The sequence below is a fragment of the Ananas comosus genome, linkage group 11 (assembly GCF_001540865.1).
Source record: "Ananas comosus cultivar F153 linkage group 11, ASM154086v1, whole genome shotgun sequence".
NCBI classification, from domain to species: Eukaryota; Viridiplantae; Streptophyta; class Magnoliopsida; order Poales; family Bromeliaceae; genus Ananas; species Ananas comosus.
In genome coordinates, this window is record NC_033631.1 from 5,104,072 (window position 1) to 5,131,963 (window position 27,892).

General features: G+C 33.8%; 1 protein-coding gene across 5 annotated transcripts; it reads right to left on the reverse strand.

Annotated features, from left to right (window-relative positions):
• LOC109717050 (protein O-linked-mannose beta-1,4-N-acetylglucosaminyltransferase 2-like) lies at positions 7,398–27,859 on the reverse strand. 5 transcript variants are annotated; one of them, XM_020242709.1, is made up of 8 exons: positions 27,570–27,859; positions 14,921–15,223; positions 14,714–14,779; positions 12,793–12,828; positions 12,604–12,669; positions 9,686–9,733; positions 9,529–9,597; positions 7,398–8,659 (listed from the first exon to the last, which is right to left on the reverse strand). In XM_020242709.1, exons 2-8 carry the CDS (start codon positions 15,138–15,140, stop codon positions 7,500–7,502), a joined length of 1,665 nt encoding a protein of 554 aa, XP_020098298.1. In that variant the 5' UTR covers positions 15,141–15,223; positions 27,570–27,859; the 3' UTR covers positions 7,398–7,499. The 5 variants fall into 5 exon arrangements, with proteins under 5 accessions (XP_020098298.1, XP_020098300.1, XP_020098297.1 ...); XM_020242711.1 differs by having other exon boundaries at positions 12,793–12,858; positions 14,921–15,093; positions 27,570–27,858; XM_020242708.1 differs by having other exon boundaries at positions 9,529–9,594; positions 12,793–12,858; positions 27,570–27,858.

A 27,892-nucleotide genomic window follows, 5' to 3' on the forward strand; every position in this document is an offset into this window, starting at 1 on the left:
GGGCCTGGGAATATGATAGTTGGGGACGCGCAAACCATTTTCCCTTTTGAGCACGGAAAAATAGTTTGTCGCTCCGATGGGCTCCGACAGACGCCTCATAGGCAACTTTTTTTATTATAAATTATTCAAACATGTAGGCAATCTGTATATATGAGTCAACGGTTTAAAAATAAATGAAGACAGTGCATGTTTGCTAAATATACTTTTTNGTTGTATAGTGTAGTAACATGTGCGATGCGACAGATAAAAAATTAAAAAATTATTAAAATTATTAATGATATATTTTTTTATAAATTTTTAAATAATTTATATTTAATTTATTATAAATTATTCAAACATGTAGGCAATCTGTATATATGAGTCAACGGTTTAAAAATAAATGAAGACAGTGCATGTTTGCTAAATATACTTTTTCATCATATTTTAGATCAACATTAATAATAAATTAATACAAATATCGTTTAATTTTTTTTTCTAAAAAAAGACCTTAATGAGAATTTTTATAAAAACAAAGAGAAGAGAAAAATGGCATAGATTTGATCGAGCTCAGTTCAAGCAAGAAAGATGGCACCGGTTCGATTCAAGCAAAGAAAAAGAAATTTGGTTTGGTTCAAGCAAAAAAAAGAAGAGAACTTGAGCTAGTTCAGGGCGGAGCTCTTATTTAACAATTATTGATTCGGTTCAGATAAATTAAAAAAGAAATCTAGTTCAAAGATAGAAATATATTGAACAATTGGTTTGGTTCAATATAATGAAGTAAGTTGACCCGTTTAAGCATTATTGGTTCGGTTCAAATAATTGAAAAAGAAATCTGGTTCAAAGATGGAAATATATAGAATAATTGATGCGGTCCAATGAAGCAAGTTGATCAGGTTCGGTTCAAGCACAAACAAAGAAAAATTATATAATTATTTGAAGGACTTGAACTAGTTCAAGGTGGCACCCAATAATCTGGTTTGGTTTAAACAAAGAAAGAGAAATTGGTGGAGCTCACATTTAATTTAACAAAAAAAGAGAATGATGTCATGTGGCAAAGTTTAAGAGAAATAATGTATAGATATAGATAGATATAGATATAAATATAGATATTTATTTTTTTATTTTCTTTCTAATTTTCAAATATCTACACTTTATTTTAAGTTGTTATATTTAGTCTCCCTCAGTCAAGATTTTATTACTATTCCGACCATTTTTTGCAATTTATACCAAAAATACCCATCAAAATGATAGAAATATATTAAAAATTATTTTTTCTATAGAAAAAGTAAGGACAATTTGATTATTTTGCCCTCTCCTTTAATGTCATATCCTTCTAAAGGACAAAATGTAGATTTTTTAAAGTCAGAAAAGAAAAGCGAAAAAGCAAGTATTTGCAAGGAATTTTTATGTAATTTAGCCCTTTTTCTTTGTCCTTTAATTTCAATAATAAAAGATAGGTTTTTTTTGCATTAAAAATCTATTAATCTTGTATTTTTTACAAAGTTTGATCTTTTATTTGTAATTTTATAGATTCGACCCATATTTCTTAAAATAGTAGTAAGAGATAAATAAGTAAAACCTCCTTTTTGAAAATGTTGGTTGTGGGATTCGGACGCTCTTCGGGCACCTGAAAAGGGGCTTTTGGCTAAGTTGGTTTTTTAGGACTTTTCTGCTTTTTGGTTTTCAGTGTGTTGATACCAAAAAATTAACACACGCCGACCTAACTTATGTATGAGCCAAAGAAAGGATAAAGTAAAAAAACAATCATCAATACAAATAATGAAAGCTGAGTATGTACGGCGCCCTCCCCGCGTTTCGCGGGGCTTCCGCGCTGGCGAGAAAGAGAGAAAGAGAGAGAGAGAGAGAGGAGAGAGGAGAGAGAGCAGACAGAGAGAGAGGAGGAAAGAGAGGGAGAGAGAGCAGAGAGAGAGAGAGATAGAGAGATAGAGAGAGAGCAGACAGAGAGAGAGAGGGGGGGACACGGGGGCCCCAAGGGCCCGCGCGTAGAGAGAGAGGGGGGGACNATATATATATATAATTATAAATTGAATTTTAAAAATCCAAATATTAAATTCTAAATATTGAAATTTCAATTTGATATATTAAAATTTAAATTTTAAGTTTCAACATTTTATATTCTAAATTTAAATTTAAATTTTGAATAATAAAATATTTTAAACTTTAAATATTTAGTTATTTATTTTGATTTTTCTTCGTAAATTTCCCGCTGCGAAGCGCGGGCCTTCACTCGTGTATATTAAAAAGAGTATATTAAAAAAATTATCCACATACACGAAATAAGTATAGATAATAACTAAAAAGAACGATCTATTTTGAAGAATACATGTCTTTCACATACAACGATAAAAGGAGGAACCCCCTTTTTTTGAATGGCAGTTCCAAAAAAACGTACTTCTATGTCAAAAAAACGTATTCGTAGAAATATTTGGAAGAAAAAAGGATATTTAGCTGCAGTAAAAGCTTTTTCTTTAGCGAAATCGGTTTCCACCGGGCATTCAAAAAGTTTTTTTGTGCGACAAACAAATAATAAAGTCTTAGAATAATCTCAATTGATATAGCCTAAAGAACCTCAAATTTTGTAAGATGAATGTTAACTAATGGGACACGTGGTACACCGGGAGTCGGTAATAAGGAGCCTTAAGGTCAAGAGCGTTTAGACGAGAACGATTGAGAAGTGGGGCGTAACTTCCATGAGAAGTGGGGTATAACTTTCAAGATCATGTCTACACCACTTCCCCCACTACTAAAAACCGACCAATGATGTGGGCTGAGAATACATCATTATAAATAGTAACTTCAAAGCCTATAATGGGGGTCTTTCTCTCCCCTGAACGAGAAGACTACCGCATTTTCAATACCTTTATTTTCTCTGCAATTTTATCGCTTTTCTAAGAGTAGTCTACATGTAATTTCTTTTCCGCATTTATTGTTTTCCTAGGAGTAGTTTTTAAGTTAGATCTCTAGAGTCTGTATGCCCCACGGGCACACTCTGTTGCAAACTAGATTTTCAGAGTCTATATGCCCTTTGGGCACACTCTGTTTTATTAATATATTAAAGGCATTCGGCACTTTCAGCCGATCAGTCGCTGTGTGCTTCATCTATTCGGCTCATCAAGCCGACCAATTCCTGTGTTTGGTCATTCGGCTCCTCGGCTGACCTTAGTGCTTGTCTGGTCCGTACCTTCGGCTCATCCAGTCGAACTGATTCTACAGTAGAAGGTTTCGAACTCGGCTGATCCGATCCCTCATCAACCGAATCGCTTGATCCAGTCGAAGGGCGCAAACTTCGAGGGTCACTATCAGAAGCCGTTTTTCATCCCGACACGCTCCCCGAGGAGGATCTTTGACCGGGTCGAAGGTCAGAGAAATCGGCTCGCAATAAGTTTTTGGCATGCCTGGTGGGACCCATTCAGGTTTTTCCAATCTAGTCTTTATCCTATGGTTGACGATAACGCTATGAATCTTCGAAATAGAGCCATTCCCAAGCCTTCAGGGAATGACCAAGCTAGTAGCGCCGAAAATGCGAATGAGAATCAGACGGTACTACTTGTTGGAGGCGAGACTAGTGGACAGTCGACTCATCAAGAGCCGAGTCTAACTCAGGCACTCAGCCAGATGAGCCGAGCCCTGCAAACTTTAGATCAAAATATCCATCAAAATACCGCTCGACTAGACACGGTGCTGGCCGCCATCACGGCCTATAATGAAAATACTGTTCGAATCAAACAATTATTTATCTGAAACGAGCAACCTTATCGGGGGCAACAAGGGCCCCTACATGCGCCGGTGCAACAAAATCCAGTCGCCGGCGGTATCATAGGCTCAACCGCAAATGGCATATATCCAGACTGTTTATAGGTCGGCGAATATAAACGCCGGCCCGCAGTCGGAGATTGCATTGGGTTTATCTCTTTTACCAGCTTACCAACCCCAAAATGTAGGGGCTAGAGCTGAGGGGCAGGTTCCGAATATGCAAGGAGTTAATCCTGTTATGCCAAATTTCGGTCTACCGCAATGACCGAATATAGTACAAGCACATGTTCCTTTGCAGGGAAACAATAATGAAATATACGCACAGAATGAAGAAGCCATCCGAAATACTTTCGGAGTTGCCGTAAGGCCGGCAGTGCGGCCTGTATTTAGATCTCCATATCCCGCAAACATCGACGTGGAGCATCCGTATCCGGCAAATTGGAAAATGCTGAAGTTCGATAAGTTCTCAGGCAATGAGACCAAGAATACAGTCGAGCATATAGCCCGGTTAACGGTCCAATGTAGAGAAGCGGCCGCTGACTCATTTTTTGAAACTTCGATTATTTAACACGCCGTTAACTAAAACGGCCTTTACTTGGTATACAAGTTTATCAACCAATTCTATCCAAAATTGGGACGAATTGGAAAGAAAATTTCATGAGCAATTCTATAGGTCAGAGCCACAATTATCGATTGCCGATTTGGCTTTATATTGACAAAAGTCAAGCGAAACGGTCGAAGAGTATTTGAACCGTTTCAAAATAGCCAAAATCCGGTGTTTTATGAGAATGCCAGAATCAGAGTTCGCCAAAATGGCGTTAAATGGTCTGCATTTTAAAATAAAAGACCATTTTGAAGATAAGTATTTTCCTAACCTATTTAATCTAGGTGTTCGAGTTGCCCAATATGAGCAATTCCAAAAGAAAAGTAAGGACGATCAGCTGCAATAGAGCCGATATAAAAATCAAAGCAAAGGTAAGGAGAAATTCTTGATAGAAGAGCAGTCGGATCAAGAATAGCCAACCCAAAACTCTATGCATTTTATCAATTCAGCAATTCAGCTGAACCGAATTTACTGTAGTGGTTTCGAACCCGGCTAATCCGATCCCTTGTCAGCTGAATCGCTTAATCAATCGAAGGGCGCAAATTTCGAGGGTCACTATCCGAAGCCGTTTTTCATCCCGACGCACTTCTCGAGGAAGATCTTTGACCGGGTTAGGGATCAAGGAATTCGGCTCCTAACACTACTATAAATAGAAAGAAGAATGTGCCTGTAATACGTGTCCTTCATACGAGCAAGCGACCATAGCAAATTTCAATTCCTTTTCAATTCCCAGCATTTACGGCTTTTTAGGAGTAATCTATAGCTTTTCATTTTCTAGGAGCTTAGTTAGTTTCTTGAAAAGCTTAGTTAAGAGTAGATAGTTTTCCTAATTTTCATAGGAGCAGATTTAGTCCCTATAGCTACTTCTGTAATCGCACTTTTTCGATCAATATAAGTAGTTCGTTTCTTTCGGCCGAATAGCTTTTTGGTTCATTTGTGATTAGTTAGCGGAAGAGCCCGGTTGAGCTGATCCCTCAACCAAATTGCTTGAATCAGTAGTGGCACATCCGAGGGTCATTCCAGGAGATGATTCGCATTCCAAGAAAGTGTCTGACTTGGTCGATGCCTTGATCTGGTCAATGACGCCTCGCATTCGATTTCTAGCCCAACAGATTCATATATATTTATCATATCTTGAAAAATTTATAAATCCCTTCGAAATTGACCACTAAGAGTTTATTTCATTAAATTGTCAACTAAATAAACTCATAAATATTATCAATTTCGGAACCCATCAAATTACTCATCTCTAATGTTGAAGCCTAGAATTTTTCCAACCTTTTTTATTCAAGTTTGTCGGATGATCTAGTTAGCTTGTTTCCCATCAAAATTCATCCAATTTTTCTAAGATTTTTTCTTTTCTCTTGAAAAAAAAAAATTAACACTAATTTGAGTAGGGGACGAGAGAAAGAAAATAGGAAAGTAAAATAGGGGAAAAAAAAAGTAAAAGAAAGAGAGAGGGTGAGAGTGTTGGCTGGCTGAAGGAAGAAGAAAAGGGAATTGGGTGGCCATGTTGCTAAAACCTCCCTAAACTTGCTGAAATTTACAATTTTAGCCCAATTTTGATCTGATAAGTTTAGTTGAGGCTCTTTAGAGTGTTGTTTTAGGCTCAAATATGATGGTTAGGTTCAACTAAAATTAATCAATTGTAATTTACTCTGAATTTTCAGATTAGGACCACTTTTGGTCACTTTAAAGTCCTACCGAGCAAAATTTGTGATGGATTATTGATACACTTTATTTGCATTACTCCGGTGTCTGAATGACACGAAACTTTAAATCCAAACTTAGTATATTAAAACTGATGACTTACAAAAATTGGACAAATTTTTGCCACTGCTTAATTTTATCCTAAATATGAACTATTTTTCCCCACCAAGTTAATTTTTTTTTTTTTTCTAAGAAAGTCCTTAATTCACTTCTAACATATCTTTTATCTCTTCAAACTCTTCCAAATAATATTTTATACTATTTTTTATATTTTGCCAATTTGATCAAAATTTAGTATGCTATATTAAAATTCAGTGTAAAATAGTGACCAAACAATACGGCCCTGAATAAACTAAGGTTTAGGCACGAGTTGAGGTGACACTTCGTGAGTATGAGGCATCTTTTCAGCTTCATCAACCAAACCTTGGTCCCTATCTCACTTTTGGATGATGTGGGAGCCAATTGTTTTTTTTTTTTTTTGAGATATAGGTAGCACGCTACCTGCTTCGTTTGTTTCATTTAGAAATAAACTTAGCTAGAAATGTGAATCAACTAGAATTCAAACTTGGGTCTCGGGTACCAACCACCCAACCCTTTGCCACTTGCTTTAGGAACAGTCGGTGAGGGAGCCAATTGTTAGCCCGCTACTTCGGCTGTTTGGTATGATCCATTAGAGTTTTGGAAAGATATAAATGGTCAGGTGTTTTTTGGGGGTTCAGCTAAGATTGTCACGATTCTTTTTTCTGTTTAGATTCAAGCTTATCGGGAAAGTAAGATAACAATTTAGACGATGAAAGCTATAAATAATGCGTAGGCGATCGGAGAGGGGACACACAATAAAAATACCTTTTTACACAACAATCAACTGTTGAAGCGATTCTGAAGTAATAATATTTTTTCTATTTACTCCAAATGTATAGAATGGTTTGTTTTCCATTTCTAACCATGAGTCGAGGTAATTTAAAAGCTCTAGTAGTAGTAGACGAAGTCTTCAATTGTTGCACACCTTCTTGAAGTTTTGTCCATCAGGAGATTTAGAGCGGAATCTCAGGTCTCTCAAGTTCCTTTGTTCCAACCCCAAAGTCAACCAAATACCATCCATCCAAGTTTTTTTTCTGGCTAAGTGGCCAAATGTAGTGCGTGTTTTCATTGAGATCGATCAAGTCATAGCAGAACTAGAATATATGAGGGTCCAACCATTGTATTTCCTTGCTTATTAATCAATGGTAGTTTCCTTTTCTATTCTATTCGGCAACGGTGAGAAACAATCTAGGAACAAGCTCATAAATTCATACAATTAAAGAATTATATACTTTTTATATATATCAAGGTTCAATGAATAAACAACAATTTTCTCATTTTTTGATGTATACAACTCTCACTTTACAAGACAAGAAATTACAAAATCATTACAAGAAATTACAAATTTTGACTATCGAAGAGACTTCAGAGCTTCTTGCAAGACACCTCTAAACCTTCTAACATCAAGCTTAATATTTTGTTGATTAAGGAAAATAGACCAAAGAGCATTCCATCCTTGTTTGTGAATTGAAAGCGGATCAGAAAACACAGGATGGTCTCTTGGGTATTGATATATTAGAGAGCTCTCCTCTTCTCTTATCTCATACTCCAGGTATCTTAACCCCATATCGGGTGCTGGGTTTCCGAAATCATGCCTACACGCATAACCCAACCTGCCCCATGGGACTATTTGAATCAAAGTTGCGTTGTCCGGTAAAAACATCATATTAGCCAACCCCGCCCCATGAACACCCATCATCACATCGCATGAGTTCACAATACGTGCGAATCGTGGCAAATTATGTGTCTCCTCGGGCCCCGCGAGCACTACTTTATAACCTAGGCCTCGGGCCATCAAAATAACTTCCTTTTTGTTCATAAAGGTTCGTGAACCCTTTCTGAATACTATCAATAGTCTCGGTCTCCTAGTGCCCTTGCTAACGGAATTTCTACTCAAGGAGTAGCATGTCCTCAAAAGCTCTCGAAACTCGGTCATCGAGTAACCATTTGGAGAAATACTTGAATTGATACTTAGCTCCTTGTGGCTTATAAGACCCACATGAGCTTTTGGGAAGCAATGGGTGCTCTTTTCGCCATCCAAGTTGATAATTGGGAAACGGGAGAGCCGCAAGAGCAACGGTTGATACTTCTTGATCCAACGGGAATTGAAGTTGGTCACGAGGAACCGCACATCTCCATTATATTGGCGAGAAGTGATAAAGAGAGGGATCAAAACATCAGTGAAGTCATGAAAGAAATTGCCTAAGAATCCTCCAGTGGAGAAGATGATGGCAGGGACATCATGGTTTACCACACATTTAGGAGACTCTTTTGGCTTAATTGGTCCTTTAAGTGTGAGTTCCTTGATTTTCTCCATGATTGGTTGTTCCCATTTTCGTGCGTAGGGTCGGACTTTCCATGTGTCTTGTGGTGATGTATGTAATTGAAGGTCCCCAGCTAAGATGATTGTGGAAGCACGACCGAGAACCCTAACATCCCCTTCCACAACACAAGTGTCGGATCTTCGCTGTGAGAAATCACACAATATATTGCTCTTTGGAAGCACCTCGCCTGCAAATAGTTAGTGGCATGATTCAGTAATATAACTTGTTTTATTGTTAGAGAGTTCTTTTCTTTTTCTGATAAGATTGAGAAAAGATAAGACTTAATTGCAGTCCGGTGGATTAATTTTCATCTTCATCATGTTTCGATTAATGAGAACAAACATGAATCAAACCAAACTGAAGCACATTTTAACGGTTGTAATCTAATATAGTTTTAGCTTGTTGTTTTTGCCCAGACTGAAACTGAACTAATCATTTTATTACGAAATAGGTCTGTTACTGGGTTAAACCAAACTGAACCGACTACCTAAGAGACCTTACCTAATTAAGCAAACCAAAGTAATAGGCTAATACAAAACTCAAGAAAATGTTATGGATAAGTAATTTGAACCTTTCATTGATGAAAATTTTCTTTTTGAAAAGCTCACATGATCAGTTTTCAAATTCTTGAACTTTAAACATGGAGTGAACTTCTCAATTTTTTTTTTTTTTTTTTTTTTTTGTGAGCGAGAAAGGTAGTACGCTACCTGCTTCGTTTATTTTTTTAGAAATAAACTTAGTTGGAAATGTAATTTTTCTCTCTTACATTATTTGGGCAAAGGGGAGGGAAAAAAATAAAATAAAATAAAATAAAATGTTCTCTCACTTTCTATCCACTGGAGAATAAAATTGATCGACATTATGAACGATGTTCTCTTCTTTTCTCTCCTCGCTTTCCATCTGTACTAGAGAAAATAATTTTCTCTCCTAAACCTTACTTGTTCTTTTGAACCTTCAAATATAGGTTTGAAGTGTGCCAAAATCCAAATAAGGGAACAAAATAACCTCCCAAAGAAAAAGAAGAAAAACAGAAGGTAACCAAAGAGTTTACTCTACCTCCCACTATGTCATGTGCCTCTTGGTTCCGTTCTACGACATCAACATGGGATTCGAGTTCCACACCTGCTGCAAAAAATGTGCATAAGTGATGATTTAACTTCAATATTGCTCTATTGTTTTGGTAATATATATTATTTAATACGAATGCACTTACCGATTTCCAATTTGCTCTTCGTATTTTCTTCTTCGGCATTAGTGCTGCCTAGAAAAACCAAATAACTAACTTTAGAAAAAGGCTACCATGGTTTACGAAACGGAATGCACTTACTATTTTTGTTTTTTTAACTCATTGTAAAGCACGTGGTGATTTTCTGTAAAGTAGATTAAAGCAATAAGAAATATAATAATAGGCGTGTCTCCGCACAACCATTATTCAAGAGGGCCTGCGATCAACTAAAAGCAAACTAGTTTAATTGATAGAAAAAGAGGATCGATTTAGCAACTATCTAAACCAAACTATAAAGAGAAAATCTTGGTGCGATCAAATCTTAATTAGAATCCTCATTGGCATAGACTACTAAATATTCAAGTAGAGAAGTTTGGAAAATTTTTTATTATAAATGGCAGGTTCTATTCGAAGCTTCTATTAATTCGAAGGTAGAAGTTGAAATTTCAAATAAAAGCATATGCTTCTGACATACGAAATAACTAGAAACACTAATTTACATGCTTTAATATGCTTTTGTTTGTTGTATGTTGCGTGAAAGCCAAATTAATTAAAACCATATTTAGATTGATATAGTTTAAGAGAAAAAGGGGAAAAAAGAAGTGCACTTCTATTTTCAGTTAAGTGTGAAACAGTATATATCATTAGTGACATTGTCCTTTCTATCCGATTTATCTACATAAAATTGTATTTGAAGGAAAAACTTCAAATATCTCCCATATGATTTAGCATTTTTTTTTTTTACTTTAGCACTTTCTAGTTTAAAGTATATCAGTTTAATATTCTGTAGTTTTATTTTTCTCTTTTTGTCGGCAACTTGTTAACTCACCATTAAAACATATAGAAAAGAATTTAGATACCCCCTTGTGGTTTATCGAATATTCATTTTAGTACTCTGTGATTTACCAAATTTTTACTTTAGTACTTTATGGTTTTAACTTTCTCAGTGATTAACAGAAAATTAATGTACTGATAGTAAAAAGAGAAAAATGAAAACATAAAATACTAAAGTGATATACTTTAAAGTGCAAGACGCTAAAGTGAAAAAGCGGTTTAAAGTGAAAAAGCGCTAAATCACTGGATGGTAATTGAAGTTTTTTTTTCTAAAATTTTTCTAATGTTTAGATAGGCATCAAGATTATGTGATTTATGGCACTATAAATAACAATAATTATTAAAGAAGAAATTTATAGCACAGCTGCATTTTACCAAAACAAACAATATAAGTGATGCAACTCATTTTTGGATTAGTGACTTTTGTCAAAACTAACAATTAAAGAGGAAGCTAATTCAGAAAAACTTAAAAATTTTACTGCATGCACATGAATTTCACTTGTATTTAAGTTTTCTCAGATTGGGCCCCAAGTATTGAGTGTACGGGTGTGGATGGTTCCGTTTGGTTTGGGTTACAAGATAAATGGAAACCAAATAAAAATCAAAGTCAAATGAATGGTGCGAAAACCAAATGAAACAAATTAAACCAAAAATTTCTGTCTGCTCTTAGTTTTGTTTGTTGATGTGGACATTTGAATTTCCAAAGATAGTTTGCATAGTTTCTTAGTTAATTTTTTTAAATTTTTTTGTTTACCAAGGTAAATTTTAGGATTAACTTGGCGTATTAAACAATAGCCTTCCGTTTAATATTATGTGTGTATATATATATATACTTGAATATGCATACCTAGCTATAAAAACATATACATGTACATTTATACGTACATAGTACATATATGGAGATGTACTATATGTTTTTTCATTGCATGATGGTTTTTTCAATTTTTCAATTCAAAACCAAACCAAAATTTTTGATTTGAAAATTTTCAAAATCGAAATCAAACCATCTATAATTAAACCAGAACCAAACCAAACCAAAATTGTTAGTTTGGTTTCGTGGGTTTTTTTATAGCTCCTTGCCGGTTCTTGTTTCCATGTATTTTCTTTACCTTAAGCATAACTACGCTAGTTATAAGGATCATAATTAATCTTGAGAAACTTGTTCCTTTTCCAGTATTGTTGGAGCCTTTTGTAGTTTTCCAAAGTACAAATTTCATGAGATGGAGTGCTGCGGATGGATGATATTGTTGCTTATATACAAATGTGTTTGTTTTGAGACCATAAACAAACAATTAATTATAGGTAAAGAAGTTTCTTTTTCTTTTTCCTTTTTTCTTTTTGCTACTGGGTGTTTAGAATAGATGCTTTTTAGTATCCAGTTGCATTAATTATTTTGCAAGCTAACTAGCAACAACAGATGCTTTTTTTTCTTTTTCTTTTTCGCCATTCGTTGAGGCCTTGCTGCCTCACCCATGTAGCTTAATTCACTTACTAAATGAATGAAGCGGGTAGCGCGCTACCTTTCTCTCAAAAAAAAACTAGCAACAATAAGAGTAGGAAAGACTATATCTGGCAGAGTGACAGTACATTAAATTATATAATGTTGCGCAATAACATTTAATCAAATATTTTATGCTCTTTCATATTCTTTAATTATCTTGTAATACTATTAGTAAAGCCGCTTGATGAGTGAGAAAAGCTTATAGGAAAAACAACAAAAAGTATATATATTTTTTTCATTCGAAGATCTGTATTATCTTTTAATTGGAACAGTCCCTGATTGATGGATACATGCTGGGAGTGTAAAAATATAACTTTTCAATGGTTTAAAGGGATAACCTAAGGCATCTTATAATTTCCCATAGTTTTAGTGATATAGAATATCATTTGATACTATATTATGTGGTCATCAAAAGGTTATATACTAGCAGTAACTAGGTCCGAACATTATTATATCTTGAGGTTATTAGCTTTTCTATAACTTAGATAACAAGGATTGTATCTAATGATGAAAACCACAGAGATCGAAGATAATAATGATGCAGGGAATCGAATTTGTAGCTTACACCTACCATTGATTCTCATGCTTTCGCTTCCTTTCTCTTCACGGAGGAGAGGCCAGCTTATTAATGTAGCATCTGCAATAAATAAGCATAGAAAATGCAATCTTTTATCTTGTGAGAAATGTAATATTCTTATAAATGGATAGGACATAAAAAAATTTAAAAAACAAAAACCCAACAATTCAAGTATCAACCTACTTGTGCTTGTGAAATTGTCCTCGCGTTGCTCCTCGACTGGAGGAGATAAAATATTTCTTTCAAAATTTGCACAAGAAATATAGAACATTTTAGAAACAGCTTAATCTTTCTCTTCTTTTTTAATAATTACTTGCAGTTGTTATTTTAATCATGGATTATAAGTTGTGAAGTGTTAGCCAAAATTTAGTGGATAAACTTCATAAAGACTATTCATCTATATATATAGATAAGCCGTTACATGCATGCTTAAACTCTAAAAATATCACCATTTTTCAAATACAATTTAGAAGGCCGCAAATGCGATTGATTAAGTTAAAAAATTAATAATGCTCCACACAATTCAAGATGTTGTTGGAAATGTGAACACAACGGGCTATAACAAACACTCTGTGGAATGCACAAAGCCAACACAAATTTTATGATTTTAATGGTAGATGAAAGGAGTTTGTTATTTTAATGGTGAAATCCTGTAGGGATATGGATGAACTAAAATTTGTTAGAAAATTTCTTTTGACGTCTTGATCAAGATTATTACCTATGATTTAGAAGCTTACTCAATTTAGACCATTCATTTGTATCCCCATTTGATGCATATTTGTGAAGTTTAGTTCACATTGGCTTCAAATTCCCTAGATCAATTCTAATATCACGGATCATCAATTTAAACAAATAATTTTCGAAAATAGAAATTTGAGGTCCAATTCTTTTGAGCATAACCTAAATTTACTCCAATAATTACAGTAATAATAAGGTAAACTACCAAAAAAGGTTTTTGAAAAGTGCTTTTTGATTCAAAATCTGATCCAAATCCCCAATTCTAATAAAGGTAAACTGAAAACTACTCACCCTTTGCATATCTAAGTGATATAAGAAAACTAATTACGAGAACTAACACAAAAGTGTGGAATACCACAAGGGCCATCATTTTAGGAGGTTTAGCATTGCTGATGATTACTGTAAATTTGAGATAACATAATCATGAGCTTAATTAATTTGAGTCTTATTAATTGTACTTTTATTGCACAATAATTAGAAGACTAGTTGATGTGTACTTTGGAATATTGAGCTGTCCCTCGAATTGACCTGCATTAAATTACTATAGTTTAATCCCAAACTTTTGACTTAACTTTGTTTATTAATACAGATGGATTGCTTCGCTAACGAAACAAGTGGGTTGGAGTATAGTCATGATAGTCACCACCACGAGATGACGAGTGGATTTCCTGGACCACGGTCGAGTCATTTTCGATGGTGCAACTCAAAAGATATGTCCAAATTATGCTTATTGGAACCAATTGACCTTAGCTCGATTTCCACAATATTGTAGTTAATAGTTAACAATATTATTACAAAAAATAATATTTCATCCATCATTAATCACACTATTTAACTATATGCTGGATTTTAGTCCATCAATACGGAGCTTTGGTTTATCATTATGTGAATCATACTTGATCAGTGAAAGATCACTTAAAATCAATGTAACACATCTTGTTACTAGTTTGTATAATCCCTTGCTAAACAGGTAACAATTTAGCAATTGATTCACGAAAAACTTTCAAATTAACAAATGTAGTTAATGTAATGTAATAAGAGAATCAGTATAAGAAACAAGAAAAAGAGGAAGACTTATATATATAATGAAATCAATAATTAATCTTCCTGGTGTACATAACTAAAAACTGATATTTTTGTAGTCCAAACTTAATTTGATATCATGTGTCTTTATTTTGTTACAATTATCTTTCTAATAATTCTTAAGATAGTGCAAATCAGCCTAAGCAGGTGCAAGAACAAAATATGCAGAATAATCCAATAAAGAATAAATATGCTATAACATCTAAAAATGAGTTTATAACTCAAGTTGGAATGTAACATGGTAAATAACCTCACTTGGCTATAATGCAAAAAATTTACTTACTTCGTTCGTCAACAAAGCTTGTATTTTCTTCAAGTACTTGAATTGTAATATTTGTGTGCAAGTTCACTGACAAAAGAAAAAGGAAATTTAAAAATAGAAAAAAAAATATGGCCTACAATTTGACGAATTCTATAAGCAATAAGCTTTCTTTCTTCTACCTCATCTAAATAGGATAAAAACATCAAACTGTCATAAGAGATCACTTACGTATTGACGAAGGATCGAAACTTGGCCTAAGCACAACAAAAAAGAAGAATGAGATGAGCAAACAACAGATGATGAGCGCTGTGGTTCCAAGCTTGCGAAGCTTCGGTGCCTCGACGCGCCCTTGGGTAGTTTTAGGCAGCTTCATGTTGATATCCTTGTCCTCCTTGCTTCTCCTACAAAGTGCCCCTAATGAATGGTGATACAATGTGTAGGAAGCCATCCCTTTTCTTGGCAAGCAAAAAGCTTTTGTGACCGTGTGATATGCAAGTTAGAATCTTCTAAAGGAGCAATATATCGTTGGTCCTACAAGTGAAGCCACCACAGGAGATGTTGACAATCCACCAATAAATTGTATTTTTTTTTAAGCTAAAATACACTTTAATTTCTCCTTCAAATATATCGTATTTGGCGCATAACCCCCAAAATATAAAATAATGCACTTCATCCCCCCGAATGATATAGTAATTGCATTTAAAGAGTCAATGTTTACAAACTTTGTATTCAACATATATATGCATATGCACACACACACACAATTTATCATTTGGCAAAACTTCTATAAAGGTGATTATATATCCTGGGGGTAATTACTATATTAATTAAGAAGATAAAATGGGTTTCCTCTTTTATTTTGCAGTTCTGTTACTTGGCTCAAATCCATTGTTAATGTGGAATTAGCATCTAATCATCTGTTTTATGTATGATTGGATGCTTAAATAATAAAAGACAGCCAGTGTGANTGTATGATAACTATTACATTCAGGGAGATAAAATGTACTTTCGATTTCTCTTTTGTTTTCTGGTAAACGAGATTTGGGTTACTTGGCTCAAATCCATTGTTAATGTGGAATTAGCATCTAATCATCTGTTTTATGTATGATTGGATGCTTAAATAATAAAAGACAGCCAGTGTGAGAACAAATTTTTCAAGTCAGAATATAGCCAAATAGTTCCATTCTATTGTTTTCACAAAGCTTTAGGGATGTTGATTTTGTACTGATTGGGCTTCAAACTGAATAGGACAGTGTTGTCTTTAACTGAAATGTTCCCTTATGGAGAATATAGGAGGCTATTCACTCACCCACCTCTGAAGGGAGCAAGAAAAAAAAAAAAAAAAACAATAAAAAAGGAAAGAGAATATATGGACGCCTAAACTTTATCCATGGAATATGAATATATGATAAGATTTTTTAGAAAAGTGAGGCTACAATAAGCATATAGATCAGTTGATGCACTATGATCTATGCTTTGCTCAATGGAGAAGGAAAATGGGGAGAAAAGAAAGTAGAAAAAAGGCTGACATTGTCCAAAAGCTTGTGAGTTAATAAACTAGCTAATACCTTTTTTTTAAAAAAATTTGTAAGTTTAATTTGTACAATTAAAGCATAGCCTAGTTTACTATGCTTTTCACTCTCTTGTATAATGATGCCATACGTTTGACTCCAATACTATTATCTAAAAGATCTTATCTATACAGCATAGTCTACATTAATACCGTCTAGTCTCGAAACTTTAATTTTTGTTGCACTCAATATATAAGTTATGAAAGAAGCGCATTTATGGATCAAATTTACATCTTCTAAATAGTTTCCAAACACATTAATTTGTCATGAACCCCTAGCTAGCTAGGTTTACTCAAAGAGATACATATGTTCTTTTAACGTTTTTAGGGTATATATTACTTGGCAGTGCCTTGTGTGGTGCGTAAAATTTATTTCTTCAAAAAATTAATCCACCGTACGTAGTTGCTGCATGCTCTCTTTCGGACCAATGTCACCAATACAGAAAGTGTGATACCTACTGGCTTCGCAAGAAATTAACAAGCAGTTGCTGCGTGCTCTTATAATAAAGCCTCAATTAAAGGAAGAAGCAGAGAATAACAAAAGCGAATAATAAATAAATAAATAAATAAAGAAAAAGAAAATATATAGGTTAGGTGTTTAGTCAAAACCACTTCCCCACATCTAATTCTGGAGTGTTCCAGATTGGTTTCATACGATCGATGAGGACAAGCCTTGACAATATAACCTAATAAGAACGCTATTCATGACATGCCGTAACTTAAGAACCAATCATTGGGTGATCATCATGGACAGCTAATGGATTTTGTTCCAAGCACATGTCCATCTTTGACATGCAACTTATCCATGCTTCTTAAATATATAATAATATATATAAAAAAAGGGCATATTAGATATCATAATATTACCCCTTAAAAAGATAGATTGTTATTTCACCTTATTTAACATGTGTCAAAGCGGATGATCCTAAGTTCAAATCTTACGAGACTCCTAATTAATCTCATTTAATTAATCTCATTTAATTTACTCTCTTTTTAATTAAATCCACATACAAAATACAAGGTGGGCTGCAATATTCTTAACATTATCCGGCTGTAGATATTATCCAGTTTTCCACCATTAAATCTATCGTTTGTTCAAATTCCATTCCTTAAATTATATTATTCTACCAACCATCCCCTAAACTTCAGGGGGACCATCACAATGGATCACTATCATCCCAATCCTATAATATTTCATTCAAAGGTTAAAAATTGGATAGTATCCATAACTGATACTATTAATCAATTGTAATCCAGTCCAACTCTACAAAATACTATATTAATAGCAAAGAGATAATGTTTGTGCAACTAAGGACTAGACAATATTTTATTATTACTAGTTTAGTTTACCATTTTGAATCAATAGTTTGGGCCTGAAAATTATAAGTATTTTTAGGCTGGACCATTATAGTTACCTAGAAAAAAAAAAAAATCTAAAATTGATAGGTTATTTCTTCCTTTTCATTTATATGCCTTCAAAATTGTGTAATATTTTAAATATGCTCCTGCAAATAAAGTTGGTGTTTACACGTCTTTAAGAAACCTACTTATTTTTATGCATGGTTCTGTGAGGGTATAGATGCAAAAAATTTTAGAGACAAATGCACATGTATCAACATTGCAGGCATATTTGTGCAATTTCACATATTTAATTACAGGGGATATGGTGGAACAGTTGTAATAAAAATTGATAAAATATCAATATGCATGCACATAATAAAAGTCCTCTTGTTCGCATTTCTTTATCAACTCCTCTAATGAAGAACCTGAAGCAATCTTTTTGGACAATTAAAAAGCCTAACCAGGAATGTACTTCAAGCAGTTGACTAAGAGCCTGATGTTTGTTATTCGAAATCTTTTTTTCTTTTCCTTTTGAGAGACAGGTAGCATGCTACCCGCTTCGTTTATTTCATTTAGAAATAAGCTTAGCTAGAAATATGAATCAACTAGGATTCGAACTTGGGACCTCGGGTACCAACCACCAAGCCCTTTGCCACTTGCTCTAGGGAGGGTCGGTTGTTATCCGAAATCTTGGGTAGAAAGTTTAGTTGTTTTTTTATTTCTTACTGAGCTCATTCCTAAAAAAAAATTACTAAATTCTAAATAAATTTATCATAACCTTAAAATTAAATAGAGCGAGAGAGTGTGTGTGAGAGAGAGAAAAGTGGGAAGTCTCACAGAGGAATGCTAAACCAAGGTTTTCAAGCCAAAAATAGACGGAGCTTTTTCCTTCGCCTTCCACGTGGTCCGTTAAAATATTTTACTGACGGTTCTATCAGGATTTCTTAATGGTTGTACCCAACTGATGCACTCAAGAAATCAATTAGGATTTAAAACTTTAATTTTTCTCTATTTTTAAATTTTTTATTTTCGTTAATTTGTTGAAGTATTTTTTTTTTTTTGGACTTTCCGAATTTTTCTATATGGAATACCTTTCTGAACATTAATAATATGATTTTACCTTAGGGTATGTTTGGTTGTTCGAAGTGGCTCATATTTGGTTAAGGATAAAAAGATAATTTTGCAAAAGTAACTTTTACAAAAGCGACTTTTCATTTCGATTGTTTGGTTGGCTATAAAGTGAAATATTAAAACTATAGTTTTGTAATTTTAATTATTAAATTATATATAATGAGGCGAAAATATAAATAAACTACTTATACTTAGCAATTTAAATTAAAAATTTAAATTTAAATTTGTATTTAGATTTCAAAAGTATAATTCAAAATTTAAATTAAACTTTAATCTGAGTTCAATTTATAATTAAAATTTAATACATAAATTAAATTTCTAATTTGAATTTAAAATTTAAGTTATAACTCATAACTGAAATTAAATTCTAAATTAAAAGTTCAAAATAGAAATTTGAACATTTATTTAAATTTGAATTTGAATTTATAATTTGAATCATATTTTAATTTGCTCTTTGATCTTAATGAATTCAAATATGAATTCATAATTTAAATTAATATTAAATTTATATTAAAATTTGAGTCTAAATCACAATTCCAATTGAATATTTGAATTTATAATTCGAATTCAAAGTTCAAACTGAAACTCATTATTGAAATTAAATAAAAATAAAAAATTAAAATTTGAATTTGAATTTCAACTTTCAATCAATAGTTTGAATGAGCTAGGCTCCTATGCTTTCGAAAGTACGGGGGCCTCCGTACTTGTAAGTTGTTTTCGATGATGGGACGTTCGATTCGGTGATCGGTTCCATTAGACATGATCTACGCTATTGAAACTATTTAGAAACCAAATTTCATAATTTTTTAACTTCGTTTGCCTAGTGAACGAGTAGCCTCAAAATGAACGGCTGAAAATAAAAATCTCATAAAAAATAATGATAAATGACTCAAATTTCAAATAAGAAGTATTGATCCTTTTATTGACATTAAGTAGAGTTTTTTATTAAATTTTCATGTAATTTGGATACTTCTACACCGTTAAACTTAAAAACGTGCCGCATCGGCCATTAAAATAGTCATTTTTGGGACCTTTTGATCACTTAGTAAATGATGTCAAAAAATTATAAAATTTGGTTTCTAAATAGTTCCAATAGGGTAGATTATACCTAACGGAGCCGATCGTCAAATCGGATGTCCTATCATCGAAAACAACTTACAAGCACGGAGGTCCCGGTACTTTCGAAAGTATAGTAGACGCACTCTAGTTTGAATTTATAGTTGGAATAATTTGAATTCAAAATTCAAATTTCAAATTGAAGTTCTTAGCTAAAAATAATTTAATTAGAATTTAAATTTCAAAATTCAAATTTAAATCTAAATTCTAGAATTCAAATTAAAATAAAATTAAAAATTAAAAATCAAATTTAAATATAAAGTCACAAATTTTAAATTTTAAATTTTATTTTGAATTTGAATTTACAAATAAAATTCACAATGTGATCATAATTTCAAATATAACCTATTAACTAAGCTCTTTACCTTCGGTAACTTCCGTATTTTTTGAGCCGAAGTCAAAAAAGAGAAATTTAGTTAACTCATTTTATCAGCCCACTTTTGTAAAGTGACTTTCATATTCACTTTCACTATCCAAATAATTAATTGATAAGATGTCTTTCGGTACTTTATTTTTGGCTAATAAAACATGTCCTTAAAATTAGATTTATCATCGTAAGGAAATTATCTAAATCTTAACATTTGATTGGGATTAAAATGACGCCTTTTTTTTTTTTAAAAAAAAAGAAGAAGACATTAGGCCTATAGTAGAGAGAGAACCATGTTGAAGAAAATTTAGCTTTATATTTTTGATTGAGGTCATGATATGTTCTTCTTCTCCGGCCATCTCCTCGTGTGCGCCGATGAATATTTGTTCTTCCTCTAGATTTTGTATCCTTCTTTTTCATTCCTTTCTATCATTTCTCTTGTTCTTTTCTAAACTTAATGTTCTAATTATTTAGAATTGTAAGAATTTTCTGAAATTTTTTACCTATTTATTCAATATTTTCTAATATTTCATCCTTATTTTGATTTTTTTAATAACTATAATAAATTAGAAAGTTTTCTTGATGTTCTGGCAAATTTTAAAGTTTAGTTCCACATAAACTTTGAGCTCATTGCCAGTAAAATAATTTAAAGATTTTATAATTTACTCTGCATCGAAATGTACAAAATCTTAAATTGGCCAAATTCTAAAATATGAGGCTTAGGTATTGTTTGTTTGTATACAGTTGTAACTGTAGCTTCAGCTACATTCAATGGCAAATTTGGTTTTTAATTTGATGTGTTTTGTCCTAACTGTAGCAGTTCGAGTTACGCCCAAGTTGGACGTTATTTCAGCTGCAGTAGTTTGAGAGAGTAACTTCACATTAAAAAATAAGCTTACTTTTCTAAGCACTTTTTAAATAGAAAATATAATTTTTTTTCTTACTTAGAAGGTAATCTCACCACCATAAAGTGATAAAATAACTTTGTAAATACACCTCTCAACCGCAGTAACCAAATAAATAATTTATAGTTATAGTGCTTTCTGCTACATCCAATCAAATAAGATATATGTAGTTGTAGATGTTACATTTTCAACTACATGCATCTCCAACTGTGCTGTATTTTTAATTACATCGAACCAAATATTCCTTTAATGTTGAACATTCTACTGTAGTATAGTAGATAATAAATTATATTCAAGCATACTCAAACTCATGCTCCAATAGGTTCTTAGTCTTGGCCCGATTTGTATCTAAGAAATAGTAGTTATACACCTATTGGTGCGACAAAAATGGCGCCATGTGAAAGAATAGGTTAAGCCACGTGGACGGAACAAAAAAACCACATGTAAAGCCACATGCGGTACACCTAGCTTAAAACGCTTGGAACTAGATGTTAGGATTTTCCATAATTTGTGGCCCAATTAATCATATTTAAATTAGGATTTACTATATATAAAGGTCAATCCTAATAGATATAGAACTACTTGATATGGTATATTTTATCCCTATCCCATCTATTTTAAATTTAAATAGAATCCTAATCAGACATTGATGGGAAGTCGATCTGGACTCTATATAAAGGGGTATTGGTCCTGCCACTTTCTCATACGCATTCTGGTGAAAAATTACCATCGGTTCCACACCATACGGCAGAGTGCCTGAGATAGGGGAAGAAACCAAATCACCCAAGTTCGGTTCGTGACTTTCAGATCGTAGCCGGACTTCCAGCTTCCGCAAGATTACTCAAGAATCTCTTCTCTATGGCGCTCTGTGAGTTATCGTATTTTTATTTTTGATCCTGGATTTGGTATGTATTTATTTTTATTTATTTTACATACCTTGAGATTCCATCACTAGAAAGTAGTTTTACTTGTGGCCGAAGACGTGGGGACGAACGGCGAAAGCACAATTCGGAAAAATAGGGACGTGGCCGAAATACATCTCCACAATGAGAATTAACTGAATAACGGTATGCAGAATTATTATAAATAAACAGAACTTGCCAGCACAAAAGGTCTTTTTCGTGTGCAAGAGACCACTGCTCTCCCGGCTCGCTTCCCGAAAGAGAGTTTTGGTCTCAGATTTCAGCTCGCAATAATTTTTTGGCATGCCTGATAGGATATAATCAGGTAATTCCCAATTTAGTATTTATCTTATGGCTGACTATAACGCTATGAACCTTCGGAACAAAGTCATTCCCAGGCTTTCAGGGAATGATCAAGCCAGTAGTGCTGAAAATGTGAATGAGTATCAGGCGGTGCTACCGGTTGGAGATGAGACTAGTGGACACTCGGCTCATCAAGAGCCGAATTTAACTCAGGCACTTCGCCAGATGACTCGAGTTCGGCAAATTTTAGACCAAAATAGTCATCAAAGTACAGCTCAACTAGACGTGGTGTTGGCTGCTATCATGGCCACCAACAAAAACATTGCTCGAATCAGGCAACTATTAGCTCGAAACGAGCAAACTTATGGAGATCCATAAGGACCCTAACTATGCCAATGCTGTAAAATCCTGTTACACCGACGGTCACACAAGCGCAACATCAAATGGCACCTTTCCAGGCTGCATACTGACCGGCAAACATAAATCCCGATCCATAGCTGGAGATTGTGTGGGGTTTGCCTACTCCACCACCTTTGACATCCTATCAGCCCCAAAATGTAGGTGTGAGGGCTAGGGGGTAAGGCCTTGTTGGGAAGTAGGGCCCCAATGTATTGCAAGGAATCAACCCTGCAATATAAAACTACGGACCCCCTCTAGAGCCAAATGTGGCTCTGGCCCCGATTATCGCTCCAGCCGTAGGAAATAATGAGATGTATTCTCAGATAGAGGAGGCGATCCAAAATACTTTTGGTGTAGGGGCAAGATTGGCAATATGGCCCGTATTTAGATCTCCATACCCTGCAAAAATTGATACAGAACATCCATACCCGGCAAACTGAAAATGCCAAAATTTGACAAATTCTCGGACGATGAGACCGAGAATATTGTGGAACATGTAGCTCGGTTTACAGCTCAGTGTAGAAAAGCGGCCACAGACTCATTCTTAAAACTTTGATTATTTAATACATTGTTAACTAAAATGGCGTTCACCTCGTATACAAGTTTACTAGCCAATTCTGTCCGAGAATGGGACTAATTAGAAAAAAAATTTCATGAGGAATTCTATAGGTCAGAACTAGAGTTATCAATGGCTGACTTGGCCCTATACCGACAAAAGTCGGGTGAAATGGTTGAGAAATATATGAACCGTTTCAAAACGGTCAGGAACCGGTGCTTCATAAGAATGCCAGAGTCAGAGTTCGTCAAAATGACATTCAATGGCGTGCATTTCAAGGTAAAAGATCATTTCGAATATAAATATTTTTCAAACTTATTCGATTTGGGCGTTTGAGTTACCAATATGAACAGTTCAGGAAAGGAGATAGTGAGGATCGGCCACGATAGAGTCGAAACAAGAAATAGAATAAAGGGAAAGATAAGAATGACTCTTTCATTAAAGAGTCTTCTGCTTAAGACGAGCTGAATACATCCAATGAGACAGAAAACTCGACCGATGAAGTCGACTTATATGCGGCTGAAATTGTAAAAAATCGCTAGCCATATAAATGTGCGCTGCTCAAACTAGCAAAGACTAGCGAAATAAAAGAACGAATGGCGGCATACACCTATTCGTTTGACGTAGCCAAGACTAATTAAATATTCGATCTGTTATATAAGGATAATAGAATTAAATTCCAAGAAGGTTAGATATTACATTTTGGAGAGGAACTAAAGAAAAGAAAATATTACAAATGGCAACATTCACGGAGATATAGAACCAACAATTGCACAGCCTTCAAAAGGCAAATTCAAAAAGAGTTAAATGAGAGTCGACTAGTGTTTGCTCACCAAAAAAATAAAAGTAGTATGGAAGTTGACCAAAAACCTTTTCCGTCCCAGGTCAACATGGTGGACATTAAGGAAAAAAAGCCACTCCAAGAGGAGAAAAGTAGTTTTAGGCATGGCCGAAGACATGGGGAGGAACGACGAAAGCACAATCCGGATAACGAGGATGTGACTGAAATACATCCCAACGATGAGGATTAAGTGAAAAAATGGCAGATAAATAGAAACTTGTCTGCACAAGGAGTCTTTTTCGCGTACAAGAGACCACCGCACTTTCAATTTCTTTTATTTTTCACACTTATTGCTTTTCTAGGAGTAGTATGTTAAAGTACATTTTCTTGTTATTTATTGTAGATTTTGCTGTTTTTCTTGTAGCTAAAAGTTTGATAATGTAGTGGTAGGATATATCTCCATGTAAATCTCTGTTCATTCGAAATACAATTGAAATCACTCGGTTCATTCAGCCGAGCCAATAATATACTTGAGTGTTCGGACTCGGCTGAGCGGATCCCTTCTCAGGCGATCGTTTGATTCTGTGTTGAACGCACTTGAGGGGGTCATCATCAAGAGCCGACCCCTCTCCCGACTCGCTTCCCAAAAGAGAGTCATGACCGGGTCAACGGTCTTGGATTTCGGCTTGCAGCAACACCCAAAAGTGAAATGTAATTTTACGGCCACCAATCTAAAGGTTTAGACATTTTAGCTGTGTGAACCTTTCTAATGTGGATATTTCTGGCTAACTACTGTTCACCAAATCTCTCTGCTCTTGCTGGGAATGACTTTTCATCACTTTCATCATTTGTTTAACTTAAATACTACATTCTAATACGTACGGGAATAGGGAGGGTTCTTATTAGGATGGGCATAGTTCGGATTGATTCAGGTTATACAAAAAATTGAAAATAAACTAATTTATTCAGTTTAAGAAATTAAAATCAAAACTAAAACTGAACCAATATATTGTGTGGAAAACCAAACAAAACAAAACCCAAAAAAAAAAAAAAAAAAAAAAAAAATTGGCTCCGCTTGTTGTTTTTGCATTTGGATTTTTCAAAGATCATTCTTATGGCTTATTAGTAAGTTTTATTTTATTATTTTCAATTTATTAAGTTGATTTTTAAGATTAACTTGATGTAGTAATATTTAAGTAGTGTCTTTGTGTTAAATATTGATGTATGAGTTTTGTTACTTGTATATTCAGGAATAGGAAGAGCTCCTCTTAATTCTTTATCTAAGAAGGGTATAATTCTTTTTCTGTGCTAGAGATCGGTCAAACTGGTCATGGCTCTTCTCTCTCTTTCTCTCCTTCATTTGTTGCAGAATTACTAGAGGAGAAGAAGTGGGGACTACTATGAGAGAAGGTAAATTATTTGTTGCACTCAGGTGTATAAGTATAATTTATGAACTGCATAGCAAAATTCGATTCTAAATATTTTAAAATTAAAATCTAATTTATTTGATGTGTTCCATAACATTCAAAATGCCTATATATATTGAAAATTATGAATTATAAATACTAATTTCTCATTAATTATATGATGTCTCTTTCTATTTGATTGATTTTGGAAACTATTTGATGTCTAAATTGTAGGCTTTCAAGACTTGCAATTTTTTTATTTGATAGAAAGGCAGCATATTATTTGGTTCCTTTAGTTTTAGATTTTGGAAACTATTTGATGTCTAAATTACAGGCTTTCGAAACTTGCAATTTTTTTTTCCTATATGATTGATTTTGGAAACTAGTTGGTGTCTAAATTGGAGCCTTTCAAGACTTGCATTTTTTTTTTTTTCTTTGATAGAAAACGCAGCAAATCATTTGGTTCCTTTATTTTTAGATTTTGGAAGCTATTTGATGTCTAAATTACAGGCTTTAGAAACTTGCATTTTTTTCCTATATATATGATTGATTTTGGAAACTAGTTGATGTCTAAATTATATGCTTTCAAAACTTGCAATTATTTTTTTTTGATAGAAAAGGCAGCAAATTATTTGGTTCGTTTATTTTTAAATTTTGGAAACTATTTGACGTCAAAATTATAGGCTTTTGAAACTTGCATTTTTTTTGTAAAAAAGAAAATAAACTCAGTTAGAAGTACAACAAGGTTTCGAACATAATATTTCGGATATCAATCATCAAACACTTAGCCAATTGTGCTAGGGACAGTCAGTAAAAATAAGTGAATTATTAGTCTTCTAGGTCTATTGTCATGAGGTTGAAAGTTGGACCTATTTTAGCCGATAATAAATTGCAACTAGGATTGTAAACTTAATTAGCAACTACTCTATCTTTAGAGTAAAATGTATGGAGAACACATGAACTTTAAATTATTTACAAAAAGGCGTCTGAATTTTTCAATTTTGGCAAAGAGAGATCTTAATCAAAAAGTTCAATAGACATCTCTCTTCAATTAAAGTTATTAATTACAAATTGTTTTGATCTTGTATTATAGCACATAGTTTTATAAAACTTCAAAACATAATTTTTTTTTTTAATCTTCCAATATATATAAAAAAAGCAAAAAAAAAAAAGAACTTCAGTTCAACTTATTTTTTGACTGTTATACTTAATTATCACTAAGTCATTGGTGCTACCAAGTTTTTGGCCTTTGGAATAAGAGATGTGCGGTTAGGATGATGTGGGCCCCGTAGGGTTGAGTGGGTGGTTGGTTGAATAGTATAAACTAACGGGTGAAAATGATCAAAATGGTAGATCTAACGGCAAAAAACTTGGTAGCATCTAAGTGCTTCGTGCTATTAATAGCATAGTAGACCGAATTAGATATATAGTATATATATAATTATATATATATTATATAATATATATAATATATATATATATATATATATATATATATATATATATATAGAATAGACTGCAACATTATCAATAGTACAAAGTTATTGGTGCAATTAATTTTTAGCCCTTAAATTGAGAAATGTGTGGTTAGGATGATATAGGCCTCCTAGAGTTGAGTGAGTGGTTGGTTGAATAATATAATCTAATGGGCAAAAATAATCAAATGGTTAAATCTAACGGTAGAAAACTCGATAGCACTAAATCCTTGGCGCTATGGTAGTATTCCAACCGGACTCCTCTCTCTCTCTCTATATAGTATATATATATATATATGAAATTATATACACGACATGTGATCAAATCGGCCATATGGAGATAGGAATCTATTAAAGTGCAAAAAAACTCTCTACAAAAATTAAAAATTATACCGCCTGTTTGCAAAAGAGCTAAATTTCCGAGGGTCTCCATTCTTTTTTCATTTTTTTTTTTCCCTTTTCTCAATTGCACCCGTAGATTTCATGGTGTAGAAAGAATTTAAATCCAAGCATATATACACAGACTTTGCGATTGGAAAGACCACCCTTTAATCTTATTAAATAAAAATAAATAATTTTCTGGCAGCACTAAAAAATTCTCTCTAATCATAATTTACGTGCGCACCTGATCGTCTGGGCCGGCGGAAACCCCGATGCGAAGGAAAGCTGACGTAACTAACGGCGCATAAAATCCTCAGCATCCGATCGCCAACCCCGCTTTCGCTAATCCGCCCGAGGCAACGCAGAACGAGTAGTTGCCCTCCATTGAGGCTGCCGGCGTTCCGCGCCGTGTCGCCTCCTGGCGAGCAATTCTTTCTTTAGCAAATGGAGAAGGAGAAGGAGAAGGTTCACATACAATCTCCTGTAAAGAGAGGAGGGGTGGCTTTCTTGTTTTGACACCAAAAAGAAGAAAAGGAAAATATTGCGCAAGATATGGAGGGGATCGAG